Source organism: Charadrius vociferus, unplaced genomic scaffold (assembly GCF_000708025.1).
Source record: "Charadrius vociferus isolate BGI_N301 unplaced genomic scaffold, ASM70802v2 scaffold53, whole genome shotgun sequence".
NCBI lineage: Eukaryota > Metazoa > Chordata > Aves > Charadriiformes > Charadriidae > Charadrius > Charadrius vociferus.
In genome coordinates, this window is record NW_009647574.1 from 250,947 (window position 1) to 268,292 (window position 17,346).

The following is a 17,346-nucleotide window of genomic DNA, read 5'->3' on the forward strand; positions in this document are numbered from 1 at the left end:
AGACTGCTGAAGAGCAGTTGTACATGTGTCAATCATTCTGCCATCCTTGACATCTGCTTCATCCTTATGCTGTCCAGATCTTCTTTTCATTCACCGGGAAAGCTGCACGCAGCACTGAACTCCTGGTGATGTTATTCCCAGCTCTATCACATTCATTCTTGGCAGGCCAGGCAGGCAGTGCGTACCAACACTTGTCGTTCACTTTTATGTGATTCTGGTGCTTCCTGGGTCTCAGCATTTTGCATGCCAAAAGGTTATCATGACAGCTTTAGTTATTAAAGGATGCCTTTTGTTTTCCAGAGCAAATCTTCATGTTTTGACCAAACACCAGTTTTATCAAAGGGCAAACTGCACGCAAAATAACAGAACTCCTGAAGCTGTTTTTTATTTACAGTTAGCAGCATGTTTATGAGAGCTGGACTTTGCTGCAAGAGCCCGCAGGATAATAATAAACCCGACAATGCTAGTGGTAGCAATGAACCGTGTAGGCTTGCAGTAAGGAAGGGGATTCGTAAGCAAAAAAAAACCACCTTCAGTTTCTAAACCGTCTAGCTGCTGGTGTTTTGTCAGAGGAGAATGAGATTAACATCATGCTTTATAACCCACTTTTCCATTCATGGGAGTAGAAAATGTTCTGTGTTGTCTGTTTGCTCTTTCTTACTTTCCCTGAAGCCTTGTCAGCTCAGCTCATGATCAGCAGCTCAGCAGTGCTTAGGTTGTTGTCAGTGCTGGGGTCCCATGCTCAGTGGTCTCAGGGATTGCCTGGAAGACTCTAAAAGGTTTGGAAAAGAAGAAGGGGATGTGATAGGCACTGGGATCCTGAGAGAGCTGTGGAGGGGAAGAGCAGAGACCAATGAGAACAAAGGCAAAGACTATCTAAACCCTCATATTTGGCCATAAGGTGCTTGAATTACAAATAAGAAGGATATTTGTTACAGTTTATGCAGCAATAAGTCTGTTAAATTCAGAACACAGTGCACTGTAAAGGCAGGTTTATGGAATGCTCCCAGCTTCATGCTTTTGGGTTTATCCCCCAGCTTCTGATTTTAAGAACTTCAGGATATTCTTCCCGTGGGGAGAAGTCACAGGGCGTTTTGTTGTTGTTCAACTGTTACCTTTTTAAAATACCACATATACCCATTTTCTTTCCTAAATACCCTTATCTTCTCTGGACACAACCTATACTTCCTGTAGTGAATCTTCATTCTCTGTCCTTGAGGCTTCCAGCTGTGTGTAGGGGGACATTATCAGCCGGTCCCCTTCAGTGCGTGCACAGAGAAAGGCAGGAACGGCTGTTGGATAAGCCAGGAGACAGTAAGGCAATCCAGAGGTACAGTGTGGTCCTCTGTTTGCCCACAATGCACATAATATTGATGTGCAGGCGCTGTAAGTGACAGCATATCCCAGGGCTGAAATGAGAGCAGGGCTGCACCCTCACTGTGTGGGTGCCTCGGCCCCACGCGGAGAGGAGCCCTGTAGGACACTGATTTTCAAAAAGGTCTTGGGGGAGGTGAAAGCTGGCGAAGTGAGGGGATTTAACAGAGAAGTGCAAAGTGCTTTTTAGAAAGGAAATATAGATAAGGAAGCAAAATTAAGATGAAGTGACTGACAGCATTCTGAGTTTCATAGATATGTTTTGGTCAGTGTTGGAGGCTACAGCTCCCACATTCCCTGCTGACAGAGTAAAGCTCTGCAAATAGTATCTTTTTCCAGTTAAGTGCAGGGTAACGTCTGGGGTTTATTCTGGAAGAGGAGATAAAGATGAAGCAGCCTGCTTCTTCTGCTCAATGGAGTATATGCATATGTATGTGTGTGTGTGTAGCTTCATATACGTGTTGTATCTGCTCTATTAATGTATTCTAGGCCTAAATGTCATCCCCCTGGCATCCTGGGAGGTACTGACTTTATTTCAATAATCAAAGAATAGCACTAAAAGATGGAATTGACCAACTGGGCTCCTCTCACTTCTCTTTCCTCTGTGGTACTGTGCCTTTCCTAGGCTCGGAAAAACTTGTTTCTGTTAAAGCATTTTCCACTGTCAGGAATGCTTCCTGGAGCCCATCTTGCAGGTAACAGAAAATTTGCCTCAGTTTCTTTTTCTTTTTTTTTTTGATTGATATTTTTCCCCTAATCCATCCCTACTTGATTACCTTCCTAAATTTCTTTCAGGGAAAACTGGAAGAGCCTGGCAACACTAGAGCTGTGGCTGATTTCTGACTCCATGTCTGGGAAGAGGCAGCAGAAGTAATCACAAGAACTCCCCTGTAAATAGAATCCAAGTCACATTTGGGCTATTAGTAGAAGTTTCTATTATCTCAGTGCTACAGCATATCACTGCTGCCCCCAGAATGGCTTTGTATACACATGCTAACCTGTGCATTACATCTGCAGAGTGAAAAATATAAATGCCTGTTTGTTAGGGAGTGAATTACCCGTTTGTAGAAGACTGAGAATGTGTTTTTTGCACCTCATTCTGGATATTCCCTGTACTCTGTTCCTTTCCTAACTCAAGCATGCATGCCATTTGACGTGGACTTTTTTTGCTGCTGTTGCAGTCTGCACTGTCCGTATGCAGTGGCTGTTTGGGTAGCACCGCAGCTTTCATCTGCAGGGTGGTGGTGTCTGTAATTATCTGTCTTTATTCTTTCAAGCCTAAACATCTAAGGCATCTTGTTCCTGAGTGAAAACATTCATCTCTTACGAAGTGCTGCTGGCCTCTGGGAGGCTGACCTGACGGTGACTTGCTGCATGCCCTGGCATGGTGTCCGTGACAGTCGGGCTGCCCTCGGTGCTGCGTGCCAGCCACAGTGGCTATTGAAACGGGCCGGTGGTGAGGGCAGCCCCAGCCAGTGAGAGCTGCCACGTGTGCTCAGAGCCTCTCTGCGCTGTGCTGAAGAGGCCTCTGGGCCAGAGTAGTCTCTGAAAGTGCTTTCTGCTTTCAGGGTGGTTGAGGATCTAAATGACACAGCAAAGAAGCATTTACCCTATGCAGTACATAATCTCCTGTGATTTTTTTAATCTGTTGTTCTTCCTGCTTTGCTTATTCTGTTGTCTTTCTCAAAAGGCATCCTTTCTATGGTTAATCTGGTGAAAGTGGGATCCTTTGCTCCAGCCCAACAAGTCTTCATGTATTAGTATTCATTTGGCATTATCAGCCAAAGATTTCTTCTTTCTTGACCATTTCTGTCCCATCTGGCCTGTTTTTTTGCCAGCACTAAATCAGATCTGTGTGTGCTGTCACATGATACATGACAAGAACAAGGCATTTTTATTAACTGCTTTCCAAAGCCCATTTTCCTCCTCAGTCATCTGCACCTACAGCAGGCTCGGCTCTGATGTACTGTTTCAGCCCTCCTGGTGAAAAAGTCTTCATGTGAACTAGCATGATTAGATCCTTTGTTACCAGTATTGAATATGAGGCACTGTGGGAAATCCTGCTCTCATTTGCAGCTGTATGTATACAATGCAATGTCAAGATTTCAGAGGTATTGTAATGGGGAGCAGCATAGGAAGTCTTGGGTGATACAGGACAGTGCTTTCAGGGTAGCAGGATCAGAACGGCAAGAATTAGTGAATCTGCTTTGTTCAGTTCTTCACTGAGGATTCTGCTATTGTCTCAAAGGATGTGTACCATTTCTGCAGGTTATGTGGATATGGTAAGAATGTCGAAGTGACTGTGTGAACATGAACATGGCACCATCTAAATCTCTGTTTAGTGCTGAGACACATGGACACAAATTTCTAGGGAACTGATTAAATCCATATTTTTTTTGTGGTTAGACAGAGTACCTCTTTTATCAGCGGCTGTCAGTCAGTGCCAATAACCAAGACAAATGCTAAAAAAACCAAACACGACATCCCCCCCAGTAGGTATATGGGACAGAGGGACACTCGTGTTCTTGGTGAGATGGAAAAACCCCTTGGCTTCCTGATCTGCACATCTTGCTGATGTGTTTGGATTTAAGTTTACCACATCAGTCTGGCTTAGGATGGAATTTTCCCCAAAAAATTGGGAATTGGTGGAATTCTTTTGCATTCCCTTTGAAATGGCAAAGGGAACAATTTCTAGTCTGATATAGGCTTTTGCATGTCATTTGTTCTCTGCTTCTGCAGAGACCTAGAATGCTGGTGAGGACATCAGCACTTCCCCTCTCTTCCTGTGGCAATTGTAGGTGTGTTGTGGGAAGTCTTTGAGTTTGGCATAGGATTGTGGGAGGGTTCAAGGGTTAGGAAGAGTAAGAGGAAGATACTGTTCATAGATCCTTGAGACTAAAGTGCCTGCTTTGCGGTTACCTCAGATTCCAAGGCTTGGATTAAATGACCTGTCCTTTCTAGTCCTGTATTCTCAACAGCACTGATACTTAGGGTAACAAACTCCTATCTTCATTGCCTGGTGCCTGTTTCTGAGAACAGGAAAAGGGCATAGATGGGATCTCTACAAGTACGCCAGACTTAAATACAGAAGCCTGATTGTGCTGGGATCTCCCTTGCAGGTTTTCAGACAAAGATGGCAGTGTTTGGGGAAGTGAGCTCTCTCTTGTGTTCTGTAACCATGTGAGCTGTCATGCTGCAGTGTCCACTGACAAATAATAGTATGTCTTATTTCTCGCAGGGCTTCCAAAGCAGCCGAGTCCAGGACCTTGAGGAATTTCACGCAGTAGGTGCTGAACTAACTGGCACTGAAAGGAACAGGAAAAGATGGCAGTCCATATTTGAAATAATTAAACACGTGGACTCTTGTTGATAAGAAACCATGTCAAAAAAAGGACGTAGTAAGGGCGAAAAGCCTGAGGCACTGATTGTTGCCCTACAGGCTGCCAATGAGGAACTCAGGACCAAGCTAACGGACATTCAAATTGAGCTGCATCAGGAGAAATCTAAGGTGAGTGAGGGTTTGGTTTTAAATAACAGTATCTGTGTTGAAGCAGAGAAACACATGGGAAAAATAGTGTCACAGAAATCAAGAGATACAATGTAACTTTTTCCTAGAACAGTGGTCTGATTCTTTCCCCACGTATGACATTTTCTTACTGTGAATGTCCTGTTGCTTCCATGGAAAAGACCCCTTTTTACTGAGGTACACGTTTAAGAAGCCTTTGGCCCTCAAATGGAGCAGTATGTCTTTTGTAACATCTTTGGCCATGTTCCAGTTAGTGGGTTTCATCCTATCCATTCAGTGTTTAGAAACTGTGTAGTGTTGCTGCTTTTTGAATGGCTGATATTTCAGCAAGACATGCCCTTACTTCAAAGTTTAGTGAAATGTTCCCTAAATATATAGCAGGACAATCCATGTCGACCCTTGTAATCCACCTGCAGTGCAGCCGAACTGTATTGTATGCACTAGGGTATGCATGCATTGTTTAAAGTTTGTTCAGGTAGCAACAGTCTGCTAGAGTTACAGTCTCAGATATGTAAAGTTATTCTAAAGCCAGCTGAGTATCATGTACGCATGGTATAGCCATGGCCCTACAGTATAGATGTACCTGTGAAGATTGAGGTGCCTCCCGTATACTTCAGAAGCCTTTGGTACAACCTCAGGGCTGTATGCTGCAGCTTCAGCTCTTGCCTACATCTTCTGCTGAACGTTTCACTCTCTTTTCCTGCATTCTCTATGCTAAGGCAGCCCTTGTGCAACACATAATATCTCTTTACTCTACCCCAGCTTTTGTAACCTGTGAAAAGGTAACGGTCTGGGTGTTATCCAAGTATAAAATACTGGCTGTTGTTTTATACCTACTTGCACATACCCTGCCTGCATTCTATTAACATCCTTGCAAGCAGCATCAATTTTCCCACAGGTGATGCGGAAGTGGCTTTGCAAAGACGTCTCCTTTTTGCTGTCAACAGTGTTGCTCCCTCTTCATTTAGAGACGCTTCTAGTGGCAAGCACAATACCTCTGTGTTTTATAGTCAGAGTATAGCTTTTGTGCAATAAAACCTTACATGGTAAGTGCTGAAGTTCCCCAAACATGGGTGAGAGTAATGCAGTCTTCAGTTTAGCAGTGTGTTCTTTATGAGCAGTGAAGATAACAAATGTCTGTTTAGTAACTCCTGGTGAATTCTTATGAAGTGGACTGGAGGCAGTGCTAACTGTAGCCTGTCTGGTGGCAGGCACATTTTCAAAGGATGATGCCTGGTGATATATTGTTTTTCTAAATGGAATATAGTTGAATATAATAACCTGACTCTTTGATTCCTTTGCAAATAAGCATATGTCCTGGGCAAATAAACCCTGAATGACTTGCGTCTAGCTTCCAAACCTGAATAACCACAAATCCTTCAGCTTCTAAAAGGTCTTTTTCATAATTTCTCTCTTTTAAGAACAGATGTTCATGCCAATATATCAAAGTTAATCATACTAGTAATCTCAGTTCAATCTCATGTGATATAGTGCAGGTTGGTTTGTGTAATTTAGGAGCAGCTAAACGAAAACAAGAATAGCCAGTTCTGCGTTATCTGATGTTCTGAGAATCTCTAGGGGCATTCTCCCTTCACCTACCAGTAAGATTTATAGCCATTAATTTGCTACCTTTTAAAATAGACAAGATTTGCAAACTGCAGCAAAGCAGACATTACCACTCTTTCAAACTCATTCTGCATCCTTTTCTTTCATAGGTGGTCAATTACAGTCTTGGAAAGCAAAAATGTTTTTCAATTCTTTTGTTTTCCCTTCAAGCTTTGGCATTCATGTGTTGTACACAGGCAAGGCTTAGTTATTCTCTTAAGGAGCTACAGGCTGGCTGCCAGAAAGCTGATGGCTCAGGGAGCTTCTGTAGTGCTTTCCACTATATTCTGAGTCTCGCTGCTTTTGTTATCGCTGCAGCTATGGAATTCCAATACGGAAGTTGCTAGCACAGATTTTTGTTACTAGACATCACTTCAAGGATGGCCCAAACTAATGAGACTTGCAAGAGTAGGAAAGTCTTGAAAACAAAACAAAACAAACTTATCTGAAGTATATTTAAATGTGCTTGAGTAACACTGGAAAGGATAGGAGCAGAACAGGAACAAAATAATAAAATTGCTTGTGTGCTTCAGTACCTCTTGGGATGCCCATCCATAGGTGCTCTTGCCCATTCCTGTGACTAAATTGGACTGAGTGATCAGGGTATTAAAGGAATTGTCATCATGGAGTAGCTGGGAGTTAAAAACTGCAGTCTCAAAAAGTAGATCACACTTCTGAATTGTTCTGCAGTTTGGACTGAGAAGAGTGGACATGATTGCAAATTTTATTTTAATCTGGAATTCAGATTTTAGCATTGTCTTCCTTTTTCCCTAGATGTAAGCAGGTTCAGATTTGATATCTTGGTACAACCCCATTTCACAGAATCACAGAATCACAGAATGGTTAGGGTAGGAAGGGACCTCTGGAGATCATCTAGTCCAACCCCCCTGCCAGAGCAGGGTCACCTACAACAGATTGCACAGGACAGTGTCCAGGCGGGTTTTGAATGTCTCCAGAGTGGGGGACTCCACAGCCTCTCTGGGCAGCCTGTTCCAGTGCTCCACTACCCTCAAGGTAAAGAAGTTCCTCCTCATGTTAAGATGGAACTTCCTATGTTCAAGCTTGTGCCCATTACCCCTAGTCCTATCACTGGGCACCACTGAAAAAAGACTGCTCCCGTCCCCCTGGCATCTTCCCTTTAAGTATTTGTAAGTATTAATAAGATCCCCCCTCAATCTTCTTTTCTCTAGACTAAAGAGACCCAAGTCCCTCAGCCTTTCCTCATATGAGAGATGTTCCAGTCCCCTAATCATCTTTGTAGCCCGTTGCTGGATTTGTAAAATCAGGTTAGAAATATGATGCTAAACTGGGCAGTCATCCACAATGTCAGAAGGAGCTTTAAGAAAGCGTTCATCCCACAAAGGGACAAACAAATAGGATCTTTGGACTTTACCCGTCATTGCTAGCAATGAGTTCACTCTACCAGTGAATCCAAAGAGGGTAGAAACTTCTGAGCCGTTGTGGTCTTTTATTGAACAGGTCTCTTTTCCATTACTTCAAGTTTAATAATCTGTTTCCCACAGGGCCCTCATTCACTTTCCCTTTCTTCCCGTCAGAATGGCACATCTACGAGTCAGCCTAACATCTGATGATGTTTCAGTTTAGTGAACTAGGCGGCCTGGAAGCTAATAGCCATAAAACCAGGCATCCCAGAGCTTAGCTGGGGTTGTACTCAGGCCCTGGCTGGGTCTGCATTGCACCATTGTGGATATCCAAACTACTTTGTTGAAAGTTTTGATGTATCTGTCTACATCATGTCACAATGGATCACTTACAGTAATTGCACCTTGCTTTGCAGTGCATTCAACTCCCTTTTTAATGAACAGGAAGGGATGTGTTACAAGAAAGAGAGAGGGTGTCAGCCTCATTTTTAGTCACAAGTATTCAAAATCAAGGATGAACCTAAAATGAAAAAGGAGTGATGGCAAGCCAAAAACCTGTCCTAAGTACTTGAGGGTTGAGGGGCTAAGGTTTTATGTGCCTTTCTTCTCAGAAGTGATCTATGTAGTAAAGGCATTTTAACATCTTACATGAATCGTAGAGATGCGAGTAAAAGAGACTGCTTTTTAGTCCGTGGCTGCAAAATCTTCTTCTTGTCCGTGACATGTATTATTACATGTAATTACTGCATCAATAGCCTCTGAAGTCCTCCAGAGAAGTCAGTGGCAATTGCAAGTATAGACCACCTTTAAAAATATTAATATTTAATACTTTATTTTGAAAAGTTTTTGTGCATCCTAGAGCCCTGCGGAGGGAGTTCTAGGAGAATCTTTCAGATTTGTTTTCCATGGAGCCTTCTGAGGAAGATACCTCTTATTTTTAGAGTCTGTTACTTGTCTGAATGACTTTGGTGTTGAAACCAAAGTAAAAGCAAACTTCCGAGCTCTTCTAATGGCTTATTGTGGGAAAGGTATATCTGAAATAAGATGGGGATAGCAGGGGAGAGAAAAAAACCAAGTCAATCAGCTCTGCGTATAGCCGATAGCACTTCCTACCTTCACTAAATCCTCTGCAAGTAATCAATTAGACCTGCAGGCTAGACCACCAGGGTCTCTTGGAGGGCTTTCAGATGACTACTATTACACTTATTCATACTGACTGTTTTTTCCCCTGTTTTTTCTTTTGGAAATGTTTGCTTGCTCTTCCTCATTTTTTGTAGTCTTTATTTAAAAAGGAATTAACAAGAAAGTTCTTACAATCTTTGAAACCACATTCTTTTTCACTGTAAATAGCAAACCTACCAAGTTTGCTTTGAATGGAAACCATTCCTTACCCATTGCTTTCCTTTGGTGTAGGTTCACACAGGTTTCTGTTGTGGAATTGCTCAGGGGTATGAAGTTGCACCTGGAGATATATTAATGTAATCATACAGAGGACTGGTGGGTTGCTCTGTAACTTTGATTCCAAAGCTATGGACAAAGAACTTTAAAAACTGTTGTTAATGAAGAGTCACAAAGGACATTTTAAGTAAAGCTAGCTGTTCCATAAACATAATAACCGGTGAAGCATGCTTTTCTTTAGATATGTGTCTGAGAAGTGACTACAAATGTCTGTTAGAGCTCTATGTATGAGTAAGAACATCTGTAAAAGATGAAATGTTTCCTGGACTTTCAGACATGCGCCTTACCTTGGTTGGGATCATATTGAGGCAAGCACTTCTCTCTCATCTGATTAACTGCCCATGGTCATGAAAGTTGTCGAAACCTTGCTATTTCTGAGCCCTCTAATTTTCCTTTGAAAGTACCTGTAGCGTCACTGCATGAGACACACACCTGGAGAAGACAGAGTTGTTTTGGCTTTAGTAAAGACAGTGTAAAATCTATGTGAATGTCCCAGGATTTGGCCTGTATTTTGTTGTAGGAGGATGGAGGATCATCTAAGGTCTGCAGCAGGGTCTTCCTCAATTTGACGTGGCCATGTGTCTGGGTGGGCTTGTTTTGATAACATATGTTGGTAGCAGGTGACTTCATTTTATCTCAATGTAGGTTGCTAAACTTGAAAGAGAGAAGACTCAAGAAACGAAGCGTATCCGTGAGGTGGAGCAACGCAAGCAGACTGTGCAGATTACGGAGCTAAAAGCCAAACTCCATGAGGAGAAAATGAAGGAGCTGCAGGCTGTGCGGGAGAACCTCATCAAACAGCATGAGCAGGAGATGACACGGATGGTGAAAGTCCGAGACAGCGAAATCCAGCGCCTCAAGTCAGCGCTGTGTGCGCTGCGGGATGGGAGCAGCGATAAAGTAAGGACAGCGCTGACTATTGAGGCTCGTGAAGAGGCCAGAAAACAGTTCGACTCTGAGCGCCTTAAGCTTCTGCAGGAAATTACTGAACTGAAGTCTGCCAAAAAGCAAGTAGATGAGGCACTTAACAATATGATCCAAGCTGATAAGATCAAGGCAGGGGATCTTCGGAGTGAGCATCAGTCCCACCAGGAAGCCATTTCCAAGATCAAATGGGAGAGTGAAAGGGATATTCGCCGCCTGGTCAGTAACAAAACAGTTCATGTGTTCTCTTACACTGTAGTGAGTTTGCCTCTTGTGCCTCTTAGCTTTTGTGAATAACAGAAGTCTGCAGTGCACCTTGATTTCCAAAAGTATTAAAAATTTCTCATTGTCATTTCTCAGCAGTAAATAGATCATGGTGAGTCAGCTAAAGCAACCACTGTGATAGCAGCTTACACCTTAAAATAAGAGAGTGATTGCCCTAGTCCGTAAGGATTTGGCTTGCTGAGATGGTAATACGTGTGCAATGCAAAGTGTTAGAAAAAGAGTGTTTGCATCTGCACTTGCAGTTTGTTTATTTCTCTAGCCCTTGTGATGCCCTCCCCTAGCATGGCAGGAGGGGAGATCTCTCTTGGTTTGGTCTTGGCATAGCCTTCAGTAATGACTGAGGAAAATGAACAAAATGAGGCCCACATCAGCAATGGTGCAAGTCGCCATGTTTCCCGATCATCTGGGGAGCTGGACCTGCTTGCATTGGTGGAAAGTTTGGCTTGAAAACTGGAATTCAACATTTGATAGTTAAGTAGAAGAAATGGTAATTTAAACTGTCAAGAATTATTTTATCCCCACCACCTCACAAAGTCTGTGTAGTGGAAGTATATTCTTGTGTTGCCAAAATGCTCAATAATATAGTACAGACTAGTAGTGGTGGATTCTTCATATCTGCCTTCTGAATTTTGACCCTTCTTCTTACTGATCCCCATTTGCAATTCTGTGTAGCCATGAGGACAAACTACCTTTTTTTTCTCACCTGACACTGAAGATCAGTTTTCATGGTTTTAATATAAAAAGGAACTAGAGCAAAATTCAGGATTCAACTGAGCCATTTAGTAACGTTAAGATCAACTCAGATTCCACCTATGTATTGTATGATTTTATCTTTAGCAACTGATGAAAGGCTTTTTGAAGGCTGTTTACTTGCATAAGATCATTGAATAAGTCCGGAATTATTTTTATCTGACACACAAGTGGTTTTCAAATCCATTGTATTGCTATCAGAGTGGAGGAAGTTACATCAGAGTGACATCTAGTTAATGGAGATGAGAATCTAGCCCGACTCATTTGAAAAATACTTTGGGGAGGATTTCAGCAAGCCTAGAAAGCTGCAAGACCAGAAAGTATCTTTGGCAGCTTCAGGCAAAATTTAACATAGATAGCATTTTTGTTTTCAGGGAATGATGCATGTCATTCCCAGATAATAGTACTTTTATTTTGCAGGAGTGATTTGCAAATTCTGATTCACCAAATTTTCTTGAGCTCAATGACATTAGCAGCTTTGTACCCATTTTCATGGTTTCAAGGCTCGTATGGGCTGATCTTATTCTAAGTTTTAATCTAAAATTATCCTCTCCTCCATCATTCTTAAAGTTGCTTTGAGGTGAAATAAGAGGCGCTGCTTTTTGTCTTGAATAGTCCTGGGATATTAGGCAGAAATGAAGTAAAAAAAATAAGTAAATAAAAGAATGGCCTTGAGTTTGCACTCAGCAGATTAATGACATGGCAATCAGCTTTAAGAAGTACTGGTCTGCACAGATCATCTCTTTGTGAGAATGGGACTGTAACCTTTACTGTCTCAGCTAATGTAGCTCCATTTACATGAGCAGGAGCTAGTCTAAACTTCTTTGGGTTTGTCAGAGTTTATACTTATTTTTCACTAGTATAAGTAACTGACCAAAATGTAATGTGAAAACCTGAACTCTTCATCCAGATATCTGTTAACGCCTCACACCATGCTCAGTTGCTGGGCTTCACCCTGTGTAAGGCTGGTGAATCTGCTACTGTGCCAATGTATGGTTATGGCCGAAACCTCAAAGTATACTGTTTTACAAGCCTAGTGCAGTATGATATAGCAGATTTAAGTGGTGAGCACTGCTGTTAAGTAAATCATACGCTACTAAATTGGAGAAGGCTGAAATGCTCTTGCCTTTACACAGTAATATCCTTGTTCTGGTGTTTCTCTCATTCAGATGGACGAGATCAAGGCTAAAGACAGGATCATATTTTCCTTGGAGAAGGAACTGGAGACACAAACAGGCTATGTGCAGAAGCTGCAGCTGCAGAAGGAAGCTCTGGATGAACAACTCTTCTTGGTGAAGGAAGCAGAGTGTAACATGAGCAGTCCCAAGAGAGAGATCCCGGGAAGGGCCGGAGATGGTTCGGAGCACTGCAGCAGCCCTGTACGCAGGTTTTACTGGCCCCTGCAAAACAGAAACATGGCTGCGTTTCTCTTGCTTCGATATTTTCTTGGGCCCTGGGAAAACATTCCCACTCTTGTTTGCTAGAGAGAAGTTACGTCCATATATTCTTCAGAGAGAATGCTAGTGGGACAAAGCTTTGTGAGGCTGTTTCCTCAGTTGGTCTATTTACAAATATAAGACATCTTAAATAATTAGTGCCCCTTTGAAAGAATCATTCCATGAACATAACTACCTGGATAGCATGCATCCTCAAAACCAGATAGAAAGGGAAAATGGGCAGGGAGAAGGCTGGCGACAGGATCTGGGAGACTCTTAGGAGATCCTCCTCTTTCTCTGTCTTATTCTCCACATATACGGCCCTTACTGCCATTCACAAAGCATGGAACTCACTGGTTGTGTGACTAAATATTATGTTTACACAACAAATGTGTGTATAGATACACGTATTTACACATATGCAAATGAAGAATAAGAAAGAAATGCAATTGATACTGAAAGGGGTGTCCTTACATTTTCACCTGACACAACGGCTCAGCATGTAGAAGCAATGTGTAGGAAAAGGCAATAAAAATTAGAATCTTTTAGCTTTTTGCTTTTTCTTCCCCATCATAAAAAAAAAAAATTCACATCTCTTTGGTTGTTTTCTCTTTATTTTTTTAAACAGCTGAAAATTTTCCATTAAAGTATCCCCCAAACCAGATACTTTCTTCCAAAAATATATATTTTTTTTCTCCAGCATGCTCAATACTGTAAAAATCCATACATATAATTTGTTGATGATGACAGCTTAAGTTGACTGGTGTGTGGTTTTGGAGGATTCTTTTCCCAATCATGTATTTTGAAAATAATCAGTAACTGTATTTTGTGTTTGCCTATGAACAGGACTTGCGCAGAAACCAGAAGAGGATAGCAGAGCTGAATGCCACAATTCGGAAGCTGGAAGACAGGAACACGTTGCTCGTGGACGAACGAAACGAACTGGTGTGTGAGCTTTGCACTGTCAAACAGGAGGTTGAGAGCTGGAGGGAAAGGCAAAGAGAGGAGGATCCAAGGATGATAGCGAGCGATGAATGTGCCTTTTCCATCCATCAGGCTAGTCACTCAGGAGGCTGAGGATGATTTTTTTAATCCTAGAATTAAACAGTAATTTTGTTGAAGTTACACGAGTACAAAATTAGAGCAAGACTTGAGACGGGGGGCTTGCAGGTTTCTATACGAATGCTTATGTTCCCTCCTTGACCTTTTGAGCATTCAACAGTTGTATTTGACCAGGTTGGGGAATAGTTAAGTTTCGATCTAGGGAGAATGGACAACAGTGAATTGATCCCTTTATCTGGCTGTTAATGTCAGATACCATATACTTTAAGATACATTCAAACTAGCAACTGACTTCGTTCTTAGGGTAGGACAAATGGCTGGTTTGCCCACAACTGTGGTGATCAAAGGTGTAACCACTTCCTAGCTGCTCCCCTGTTTTCTGTTAGCAGAAGGGATCTTCAGGTACTTGCTAACCTGCTTCAGACAGGATCACTGGGTTAGTTTAGCCTAGTAAGATGATGTGATGATGTAAACAAATGTGGTTAACTGTCCTTAATAGCTACAGAAAACTCTTGCAGTCCTTTCCTCAGCAGAACTGCAAGGGGCGTGAACCTCCCAGTGACAAAGAATAATACAAAACTGGGACAGTGCCTTTGTTAGGTAGATCATCTGGGCACAAAAGTGATATCTTTCCACAGCCACATGCCACCTTCCTTGTCCTCCCTTAGAAAAAGAAATTAAATTTGTAAAACTCTCAGTATCACTGGATGGAAATAATTTTTCAGAGGAAGAGGTCTCGGTTAAAACACTGGTTGTACCAATACTGGAATTTCCAAGCATGCTCTAAGATACCTTCCTATCATATAGGATTTGTTGTTTAAATGTTATGTGATTTGTTCACTAAACCAAAGTTCACTGTGCACATGCACAAGTATTTCACTGTGTGGCACTAAAAACCAGTGTGGCACTAAAACCCACTTAAAACTATGTTGCTATTGCTGTGATCCAGACTGTAGGATCACTGTACCACTAGGTACCTGTGCATATCTGTCTTTCAATGAGAAAATCAGTGGGTTTCTTGCAGATAAAGCACAGGTCATTTTGGACTTTTGCAGCAGCTTTACAGTTGCCTGACTCTGTGTTGGGTTGCTTCATCTTGATGTCTGAGTTTTCCCATAGATAAAGCCATCTTTTGGAAACAAAGATGCAGAATTATGTTTTGAGATTTATAGATAAAGTAAGTTATGGAAGCTGTAAGCATCGGTTCCATTAGATCACTTTGGCATTTTACTGGGACAGTAGTCCAACAGGGAAGTAACAAAAATACTTCTAACAAAGGAGGGAGAAAAAATATCTTTTATTTGGATTATTTACCGTTATTAATTGCTGTTATCAATCTAGTTGAAGCGTGTCCGAGAAGCTGAGAAACAATGTAAACCTCTTCTGGAAAAGAACAAGTGCCTCACGAAGAGAAATGATGAACTTATGCAGTCTTTGCAGCGCATGGAAGATAAATTCAAAGCAGTCACTAAAGAAAATATAGAAATGGTTGGTACTGAAGAGCAAAATGAGGATTACTGTATGATCTATGTCTGTTACAGTGGCCATATCTGTATAGTATATGCATGTATATACATAGAGAAAATGTGTTGTATATTGTGTGTAATACTATTGATGAGATATAGACATGCTTAGGTCTGTATACAGTAGACTTACATACTATAACATTGTGTATTATGCATACATGTGCAATATATTTAAGTGAATGCATAATCACAGTCTTTATCCCCAAAATTAGAATATTGAGTTTCAATTGTTTTAAAAAAAGAAAAAAAAATATTTGTATCATTGAGTCATATCCCACTGTGCTTTTTTGCATCTGGAACTCAAAAAGGAAGCTGTTAAGAGTGATGTTTTCAGCCACCGTGATGTTAATCTTTGAGTGTACGTGTTCTTGTCAGAGCTGATGGTGGCAAAGTAAAGTTCTGGTCTGCCACTGAGCAGATACAACCTTTCCATAAAAGATATGCATGGTAGATGGATATGGGAAAAGGAGAATGGTGGTGGTGTAAATTTGGCTAGGGTTATAAATTTTGGGTATCAGGGCTATATGAAGCGGGGTTGAAGCAGTTAATGTCTGTACATGCTTCAAATGGAATTGCCCTGAATGTCAGTCAGAATCCAGTCCCTGCACATGCACTGATGTTGCTTTGGCATTAATAAAAAAAGGTGGAAGTTCTGGGTTGCCAGATGTAAGCTGGCAGGCTAAGAAGCCTTCCCCTGCTAAGCATGTTTGTGTATCTTTTCTCTGGCTTGCAATAGCCACTGTCCTCATCTTGAGCAGGCTGACTGTTCTGCAATGGATGCAGCTTTCCTGCTGATTAGGATGAGGTGATCAGATTCACTTTATTGTCTTATAGGCAGAAGACTTCAGTGTTACAAGGTTAATCCACTCTAAGACTGTACAATTCACCCATGCCCAGAAGACAGATAAGCTTACAGCAGGTGTCATGGGTCAGAATTATTCTTCCACAGCTGTGGTAGGACAGATCACAGCCCCTTGTGCTCTCCCACAGCAAAGAGAAGGGACTTGGGAATCTTCATGCGTTCGACATCACGGGTAGCACCACTGGTGCATATAGGTGCACACAGCACGTATGTTCTAATGTACTTCCCTGACATCTGCTCTTGACACTATGGATGCCCAAATAATGGAAGTTAGCAAGCTGTGGGTGGCTAGAGTAATTCTCATGGGCTGTAGCCATCACTTCTCCCACTTACACTCAGGAGCAAGCAGGATGTGGACAGCTAGTTAAAATAGATCTGGTACTGCATTTTTTGCCTTTCCTCCTCTTCTGACTGGATGCATGTCTTTCACATGACTAAAGCGTGTTCATTTCCTCACTATATGATCATATGATGGGTATCGGTAAGGACATGGGAGTAGATACTATTTCCACGCCCACTGGACAGGTAGAGAGTTCAACTATATTTGCTATGTGTTGAGGCATCTTGATACATGGCAAAGGAAGAGCTATGGTATGTGACCTTTAAGGGCTGCTGTAGAAGCTATATTGCCACACTATGTAAATAGATAAAGCTTTGTTGTTCTGGTTGAAGAACTCAGCCCTGCTCTACTGCTCTATTGTTAAGAAGTGCTGATGGATATTAATAAAGTTATGAAAACGGTGTAGCTGAAGCATATTTAAAGGGCTATAAAGATTCAATGAAAGATAATGTCTAATTTTTAACTGAAAGGTGGTCTTTTTGGCTTTTAATTGCTGGATCTTATTTTTTCTGTTTCTTCTTACCACAGAGAGAAAAAATGACGTCACATCCTCCTCTAAAGAAATTAAGATCTCTCAATGACCTGGACCAGGCTAATGAGGAACAAGAAACTGAATTCTTAAAACTTCAGGTCATAGAACAACAGAACATAATTGATGAGTTAACAAGGGTATGTCCAGAGCACCAGGAAATGAGGAATGATTCCTGTGTACAGGTCACCATTGATAGTATTTTTTCTTATAACTAGAGGTCTGAGGGCTAATATCTTATCTTACTTTTAACACCTGCAAATTTTTAGATGTAGGTGTGCATGGGT

General features: G+C 41.7%; 1 protein-coding gene across 2 annotated transcripts in view; it reads left to right on the top strand.

Moving 5' to 3' along the window:
- The first annotated feature begins 4,753 nt into the window (after nt 1-4,753).
- Nucleotides 4,754-17,346, top strand: part of JAKMIP2 (janus kinase and microtubule interacting protein 2) — a 34,709-nt gene continuing 22,116 nt past the window's right edge. For both annotated transcript variants that reach the window (XM_009880901.1, XM_009880902.1), the window contains exons 1-6: nt 4,754-4,882; nt 9,991-10,488; nt 12,474-12,683; nt 13,587-13,685; nt 15,144-15,290; nt 17,059-17,199. In XM_009880901.1, coding sequence (XP_009879203.1) covers nt 4,754-4,882; nt 9,991-10,488; nt 12,474-12,683; nt 13,587-13,685; nt 15,144-15,290; nt 17,059-17,199 — 1,224 coding nt within the window. The remainder of the gene's footprint in view (nt 4,883-9,990; nt 10,489-12,473; nt 12,684-13,586; nt 13,686-15,143; nt 15,291-17,058; nt 17,200-17,346) is intronic.